At 38.2% G+C, this 8840-nt stretch overlaps 1 protein-coding gene across 5 annotated transcripts in view; it reads left to right on the top strand.

Annotated features, from left to right (window-relative positions):
- Positions 1 to 8840, top strand: part of DROSHA (drosha ribonuclease III) — a 140076-nt gene that overhangs the window by 46475 nt on the left and 84761 nt on the right. For all 5 annotated transcript variants that reach the window (XM_017526833.2, XM_017526834.2, XM_017526835.2 and 2 more), the window contains 3 exons: positions 3868 to 3939; positions 5492 to 5573; positions 5886 to 5960. In XM_017526833.2, coding sequence (XP_017382322.1) covers positions 3868 to 3939; positions 5492 to 5573; positions 5886 to 5960 — 229 coding nt within the window. The remainder of the gene's footprint in view (positions 1 to 3867; positions 3940 to 5491; positions 5574 to 5885; positions 5961 to 8840) is intronic.

An 8840-nucleotide genomic window follows, 5' to 3' on the forward strand; every position in this document is an offset into this window, starting at 1 on the left:
GGCAATTTGGGAGGCTAAGGCAAGGGAACCGCTTGAGGCCAGGAGTTTAAGACTAGCCTGGGCAACACAGGGGGACCTCATCTCTACAAAAAAATTAAAAAATTAGCTGGGCATGGAGGTGCATGTCTGTAGTCCCAGCTACTCTGAAAGCTGATGTGGGAAGATCGCTTGAACCCAGGAGTTTGAAGCTGCAGTGAGCTGATTACCCCACTGAACTCCGGCTTGGGTGACAGAGCTAGACCCTGTCTCTTTAAAAAAAAAAAAAAAAAGAAAGAAAAAGCACTGGCATGGTGGCTCATGCCTATAATTCCAGCACTTTGGGAGGCTGAGGTGAGCCAATCACCTGAGGTCAGGAGTTCAAGACCAGCCTGGCCAAGACGGTGAGACCCCGTCTCTACACAAAATATAAAAATTAGCTGGGTGTAGTGGTGGGCGCGTGTAATCCCAGCTACTTGGGAGGCTGAGGCAGAAAAATCGTTTGAATCCGGGAGGCAGAGGTTGCAGGGAGCTGAGATTGCGCCACTGTACTCCAGCCTGGGCAACAAGAGTGAAACTCCATCTCAAAAAAATAAAAAAAAGTAAGATATATGTATGAGTTACACCGTATTTTGTCATATTCTCAAAAGCACAGGAAAAACCTTTGATCATTTCCCTCTTACTTTCAGTTGGCTTCCCAATTGCAGTGGACTCACTGACCCCTGGATTTGGATAATCAGTACGTGGAAGTAGTAGAGTTAGAATATGGAGGTTGAGAGAGAGTTTTTTAGTTTTTTGCCAGGGTGAGATAGGAGTTAGTGTAAGTCAGCATAGGATATTCTTTAATTTTAAGTATTTAAACATGATAGTAGTCATTTATATTATTTGATGGCATTGGTTGGGAGATATTTTGGTGATCTTTGAAGTTACACAGTGTCTTGGTTGACCAATGTGTAGCAAAATAACAAGCTATCCTTGAGACTTAGAGAGAGACCAAAGTTTGAATAGATGAAGAGATCCTGCCTTTCCAAATTTGTATGAGAAGGGCTCTGGTGGTAGGGATGGAAGCTCAAAAGAAAAAAAAGTGTACACAAAGAGAAGAGGTCAGACAAGGAATTCCAAGAAGTGATTTTAGCTAAAATGAGATAGGGAAAGACTGTACTTGCATAAATTATCTAGCAGAGTGCATTTTCCTAGGATAACAAGGAGTAAAGTTTGCACATTTGCTTTCTGCCTGCCTCTTGAGAATTCCCAAGACCTCTGGTTGTTTTCTCTCCCATATACTCTCTCTGAGTAATTCATTCCACCCATGCTTATTCTGATCCCCACCAGATCAATATTTATAGCAGTGACACTTACCTCTGTGTTAATATTCCACTCTCACATTTTAGATTGCCTTTTGAAATGAACCTCCTTGATGTTTCCTCATATAGCTTACATCCAACCTGTGCGAAACTGGACTCATCATCTTCCCTGCATATTGAATTTGAGGTACTCAGGGGACACCCTCCTGAATTAAATGACCTAGTTGGTCACTTAAGCCAGAAACCCAGAAATGATCCTTGATTCTTTCTTCATTCTCCCTCCCACATCAGAATGGTCACTGTATATTTCAGTAATATCTCCTGAAGTTTTTCTCTTCCTTTGCCGTCTTCCCTTTTTGGCTCTTGGACTGTTGCATTAGACTTCAGTCTGCCCTTTGCTCCCTTCCAGGCCATCCCCACACTGTTTCCACAGTGTCTCATCTGAAATGTAAATGATGGTAATCTCTAACTTAAAGTACTTGAATGATTGCTTGTTGTCATATATCCATAAGCTCTGACCTTAACATGGTTTGTAAAGACTACCTAACAGAGTTCATATTTTCCTCTCTAGATCATCTGACACCTCTCTCTCCACATACCTCTCTCTGAACTGTGAAATGACTACTTCTTTCCTCAGCTCCCTTTCCTCTGTTTGCTAGAAGCTAAACAACTGCTCTGCCTCAACTTTTTTCTGGATGACCTAGAAAATTCCTCCCCATCTTTTTTTGTGTGTGTGTGATGGAGTTTCGCTCTTTTTACCAAGGCTGAAGTGAAGTGGCATGATCTTGGCTCACTGTAACCTCTGCCTCCTGGGTTCAAGCGATTCTCCTGCCTCAGCCTCCCAAGTAGCTGGTATTATAGGCACCTGAGACCACGCCTGGCTAATTTTTGTATTTTTAGTAGGGACTGGGTTTCACCATGTTGGACAGGCTGGTCTTGAACTTCTGAACTCAGTTGATCCACCCCGCTTAGCCTCCCAAAGTGCTTGGATTATAGGTATGAGCTACCATGTCCAGCCCCTCCCCATCTCTGAAGACAACTCATATGTTACCTTCTCTTTGATTCTTTTGCACTTTATACTTTTTTTGGTTGCTTGTTTTTTAGTTGAACTTAGAAGTTACATTGTATTGTGTTCTGTTTGTATATGCTTACATGCCTTTCTTCTTACAGATTTTTACCTCTTAAGATAGGACCTGTAGCTTATTTTAGAGTAACTATGAACCTAATATAGTTGTTAGCAAAGAGTAGGTATTTTAAAAATATGTTGAATCATGCAAAATTTTGTAACTCTTAAATATTTTTAAATGATTATAAGAACAAAGTAGAACTTAAAAATGGTAGTGGCTATTATGAGTTTCACTCAAATGAACCACTGTCCTTTAGAAAAAGGAAAAGCCCCCAAGAACTAAACTTCGTATCTGAGAAAAAGATTTCCAGTAGATGGCATTATAAGACTATTTTTGTGTGTTTCTTACTATCCCGTTCACTGATAGAATTACAATTTGTTTCTTTCTGATTGCTATGGTTTATGAAAATGATTACATCTATATAAAATCATCTTATGGACAGATTAAGCAGCCAGAAAAACTTAGTTAATGCATCTCTAGGACTTCTGGGTCTGCTATTTTCCCCAGCTAGCCAGCCAAGTCTCTGCAGTAATCTCCCTCCCTCCCTTTCTCATTCTTGAATTCATTCAAAAATATATTTACGGAAAACCTATTATGTGTAGGCAATATGCAGTTGTCTGATGATACACTGGTAAAGTAAGATAGATGTGGATTTATTTGATGCTGAGCCTTCCTTCATTTTCACATGTATCCTGAGTATTAGAGCAGGTAATGAGAGGGGTATAATCTAGTGGCTAAGAGCTGGGGTCTAGAGGAAGACTTCCCAGTTCGCCAAGCTACCTGTTATCTTAGGCAAGGTACCTGATGACTCTCTGCCTTGGTTTCCTGCACTGTACAATGGACATAGTAGCCAAACCTGTTTCATAGGTTTGCTGTGATGGTTACATGAATGAATTTTGGGAAGCATTTGGAACAGTGCCTGGCTCAAAAAGTGTTAGCTATTATTATTTTTATTATAACTTGCTATTATTATATTTATTACCACAATTGCTTTTTCTCAAGAGCCAGATGGGTAGCATGAATTGGATGTTTTCAGTGACCTATGAATCCATAATTGATGAGTCATTACCCTACTATCTCTGATCTGCCTAAGGAGCCAGAGATTCTAAAATATTTTAAAAACTTGAGAAACAGAAATGTTTATGGTTATGGTTTTATTAATTCTTTAGAGGTGATATGGGTGGTTTGAATGGGAACTTGTCATGTTTGTGTTGCTGCTGCTAATACTGTTAATTAAGCACCGCATTATGCAGGTTTCTTGGCGAGGCCAGGCCAGCTGGGTTCTTGTCATTAAAATCCAGCAGTTGTGGTCAAGCTTCATATGCAGTGTTGTTAGCCGCTGAGATGAAGGTGAAGCCTTCTCATTTGGTTCATGGCCTTTTGGGTCAGGTAACAAACGTGTGTAATATGAGCCTGCAGGGAGATATTGGGGAGCTGAACCTCACTTCTTTTTATTGCAGATTCCACTGTGTAAAGTAATTAGATTCAACATAGACTACACGATTCATTTCATTGAAGAGATGATGCCGGAGGTAAGGGAAAAGACTGTATGATGGTTTGATGTTGTTTGCTCTTTTGCTTGTTCCACACTACTATTTTAAAGCACTGAACGTGGCCAGATCTGGCTTTTGCCAGGAATATCTCTAAAGTATCATATTCACTGTTGAAAGGGTCAGTGAAATGTAGCTCTAGTATCAAGGTTAAAATTCAGGTCATTTTTCAACTTGTTGACTTGTTTTTGATCCCATTTCTCCTTGTGTTACATCTGCTGATATTAACTTTACATCTGTTTCTAGTTTCTTTTACGTAGGGGACAGATTTTGGTTACTGGCCATTATCAGAGAGGAAATTGGACTAGTGAAACAATCTGATGGCTGTTGTAATAATCTTATTTGTTATCTCCAATGACAAGATCAATGCTTGCTTCATTTTTCTTCCCATATATTTACATATTTTTCCTAATTGTTTTTCATTGCTGGTGCTCAGCAGCAGATTTATCTAAATATATGCAAGAGATTTAAAATTCCAAAGGAAGATTAATGTGAATCTCAGAATGATTCATAGCCTGATCTTGAATTTACTGGTGTCAACAAATCATACTAAGAAATAGCAACTAGACAGCAAACAAGCTTGTGCAGTTAACATTGTGTTGGAGTCCGGGTCAATTTCTGGAGCCCCTGGCTCTTCTTGCAAACCTTGTTTAATGGGACAGCTCTGTCATGGGCAGGGACCATGGAGGGGGAAATGGATGGGCATGAAATGTGTGCCTCGTTGGCACCTGTTTCATTCTGAGCAAGTCTTGTTCATTGTACCTTCCTTTCAAAAAGAATTAAAGAAAAAGAACCACTCCTTCATTCTCCTGCTTAGAAGGGTTTTTTTTTTTTTTTTTTTTTTAACTTCCTTTTGGTTTTTAAGGTCATATGCCTTCATTTGCTATTGTAAAAGTTTATGATTTCTGGCGTGATCTCACAGAGGCTGATTTATGAACCCTGAGCAAAATAAGTAGGCAGAATAATTATGAGATAAGTCTCAGTTGCAAATATATCATCTGGTTAGCTTGTTTACAGGAGAAATTTTGGTGCAGAGTTATATAGTTTTTCTTAGCCCTTTATTTGCCTTCATTACGAATTTGAACTTTTTGGGTACACATGACTTCTGTTTTTTGGTAACTCCAAAAAACAATTTTTTTGATGTGTGGGGTGGGGGTGGGGGACAAGCTTATCAGAGTCTGCAGGTGCTTATGTATAATCTGAATTAACAAAAAGTCCCCAGAAGATTCTGATACAATTTATAATTGAATTAGAAAAATGTGATATTAGTATAAGTGAGACTTTACTTTTTAAATTTCTCATTTTATTTGTATACTAAGAAGGGCTAAGTTGACATTAAGAAATCCTAATGGCATTATTATCTATTTCATTTCCATCTGAAACTAGTGATCAGTGGCCATACTTTTCAGGAAACTATATGGTTTTAGTATAGTTTCAACAGACACTTTTAAAGGTACTTGACAAGAACAAGTAGAACCTTCAGTTAATATATATTTGCCAATCTATAGTAATTTAATTTTGGTTTATTTTTCAGAATTTTTGTGTGAAAGGGCTTGAACTCTTTTCACTATTTCTATTCAGAGATATTTTGGAATTATATGACTGGAATCTTAAAGGTAAGTAAGAGGATTTAAAAAAAAGAGTAATGCTTTACTGTATGTCTTTGCTACTTGGGGCTTTCCTCCTCTTTTTGCCATCGTATGCTCTCCTCATTGCAATCTTCCTTGGGTGCTTGTGGCAGTTACCGATGATTGATTTAACCAGTGAGGAGGAGTGGCAGGAGGTGGTGGCATTTTTTATGTCCCTACTTCTGGTGGTAGTTTTTGTGGTTATCGTAAATCTTAGAAATTAAGTTGCAGTGCTTGTTTTTAAAGGCTGTTTGATTTTTCTTTTTCTTTCTTTTTTTTTTCTCGTTTGTTTGCTTTCAGGTCCTTTGTTTGAAGACAGTCCTCCCTGCTGCCCAAGATTTCATTTCATGCCACGTTTTGTAAGATTTCTTCCAGGTAAATCTTCTGGTTTGTCAGTGACCCGGTGAGAGAGTGCATCTGAAAATAAGCTTGCCGTTTTCCTTTCAATCTTCAGGGACAACTTTCCTACCTTAGCTACTGTTAATTATCTAGTTCTCAGGTTAGGCATGGAAATGTAAAATTATACATGTGGATTTATATCCCTACATAAAATATGGTGGCCCAAGTTAGATGAATGATGGAAAATGGATTTATAAATTTTAGAAATCTACTTGACAAATATCATGCAGGTGTGTTAACACGGAAAACTGATTGTGGCTTAAAAAATGCATGTGGCTAATTGGAAAACAATATAAAATTTAAAATACAATATGATTATAACTGTGCTGAAAAAAATCACTGTAATAATAGTTGCATTAAGGTAGTAGGATTATTTTTTTCTATATTTTGACATGTGCTTGAATTCATTTTATGGTGAAAAAAGATATAAAATAATTTTTTCTCTCAAAATATATAAGGATGATATATATCAAAATATATGATAATTTCTTAAAGCAACATTTTCACTGTTTTCTATTTTTTTTTTAAAAGAACCCAACTGTAATATTTGGCATTAGATTTAGTGTTTTTTAAAACGCTTGGAGTCAGTTTAGTGACATGTACCTACAGTCTCAGCTTTTTGGGAGGCTGAGGAGGGAGGATTGCTTGAGCCCAGGGGTTTGAGACCAGCCTGAGCAACATGGCAAGCCCTGTCTCTAAAATTTAAAAAAAAAAAAAAAAAAAAAAGGATTTTTAATGAAATCTTTTGGATGCTTTTTTGCTTGCAAAACCTTTCTCCTTGAGGCTTCTGCCACCTTCTTCCCACTCCTTTATTTATTTACTGGTCAATTGCCAGCTTTATCCAGCGCTGTGAAACCTGGCTTGCAGTTTCCTCTCTCCACAAGATTCTGTTACCAGCCTGGTGAGAACTTCACTTACTGTTTTACCCTGAGCCATATGATTATTTGACGTTTTCTACTGTAATGATTGTCACCACTCAGCCACTTAATCCTAAGATAAAACCTTGGACCATGCCACCACCCTGTATTAATTTATCCCTAGAATTTGACTCTAGTATCTCCCTGGCTGGTGACATCCTTCGGTCCTTCCAGCCTCTCATGTCCTTATTGCCTTTTCTTCAACTTGGATCTTCCCTTTTCTCCTTTACAAACGGCCACTTTGCTTTGCCTTCCCCACCAGGTCATGTGCTCTGACAGTCAGTTCCAGCTGTCTCAGCTGCTTGTATGGCCACTATCGCCAAGTAAATGTCATCAATCCAACTGCTTGCCTTTTCTTTTACATGTGGGCTGCTCAGTAATACTGGAGAATAAAACATAGTTGCTGCTATAAATCTGCAGTCTATAATCTTGGTTGGGGAGTTTTTCTTCATGTAACCTTTCCACCCAATAGCAGCAGTTAAAGAATTTCAGTCCTATGTTCAAGCTGTCTTCCTTATGCCTCTTGTCCCCCCTCGGGCAGGAGCCCTTGCCTCCCTCATGCCTGGGAGCCCTGCAGTGAGCCTGTCAGGGTCTGGCTTCCTCCAGTGTTCTTGTCCATTCACAGCCAAGTTTTGCTTCAGTGCCAGCCCTGGTCTCACCCTGTCCCTAGCTCACTGCAGCTGCTGATGCCGAAGGCAGCCTCCTGCAGACCAGTTCCAGAGGACGTGCCTCAGTGTTGGTCTCCTCCCTGCTGCGGTGCCTGGGTGCTCCTTACTTTCCTGCTGCCTCTGATTCCTCTTGTGTGGCTTTTAGCTTCTCGTCTCCTCTGCCCGGTTCTGATTTTTCTCAAGATTTTTTCCCTCATACTCTTTTCTCAGTCCAGACAGTCAAAATGGCTTAGTTTATTTTAGGTTAGCATGACTCATACTTTTAGTATCACTGTTCATGTTTATTTTGTTTGGAAATGCATCCAAAGGCTTTTCTCCTTTTTATATCTGGTTTTGTTTTATTGAGATGCCCTTTTTTCTCTTCTGGTGAATGAATCTTTGATTTTAGAATGGAGCTTCAGCAGTAAACTTATTAGAAAATGGTGTTAGAGTGAATTTGTTGAAAAGCCTTTTCCTTTCTATATCTACTTTCCTCTAGGCATTTTATGACCAAACAGATGTCTGAGAGAAAGTAGGCAGTTTTAAAATCACCTTAAAGAAAAATCTGATGTTGGATATTTACTTTATGGGATTTCAACTCTCACATAAGTACATAGGGATAACATTTAGGTTGTCAGAAAGAAAAAGCTCTATTGATTTCTTTTTAAACAGGGTTTACCTTTTCATTAGACTTCCCTTTGAAAATATTCATACTAAGCAGACTCCAAAGGATTCAGAAAAATATTTTTAAAATACATTTTGTTATTCGTTAGGAAATTATGGGTGATTTGTTTTTCATAATGTAACTTTTTAAAAGATCTTTTAGAAAATGGTGAATTAAAAAACACATTTTGATAAATATTTTCATCTTTTTCTGTGCATATACGGGTGTTTTTTATATGGTTGTCATCTACTAGTATATGATTTGCCTCTATTTTTTAATAGTGCATTGAGCAGATGGGTATTTTTAAAGATCATGATATATAGCGCCAAATTTCTTGTCGAAAGAATAACATCAGTTTATGCTGATGTGAAAATTGTGTTAATATTCACTTTTAGCATTTTAGGCCTGTCTTCCTTTTCTCCTTTCTTTCTTCCTTTTAAAAAATTTCAGTGGTGAGTTCCATGAGGCTGAAGAGTAAACATTTGTCTGTCTCGTGTCGCTAATGTTAACATACTTCATGGCACATAGCAGAGACTCAGTAAATACTTGTTTACTGATTTTATTTAATTGTGCATAATAGTGCCTTATCTAAATATTCATGTTTTTGGTTACTAATGAGTGTGCTTTT

The sequence above is a fragment of the Cebus imitator genome, unplaced genomic scaffold (genome assembly GCF_001604975.1).
Source record: "Cebus imitator isolate Cc_AM_T3 unplaced genomic scaffold, Cebus_imitator-1.0 Scaffold44, whole genome shotgun sequence".
Lineage (NCBI taxonomy): Eukaryota > Metazoa > Chordata > Mammalia > Primates > Cebidae > Cebus > Cebus imitator.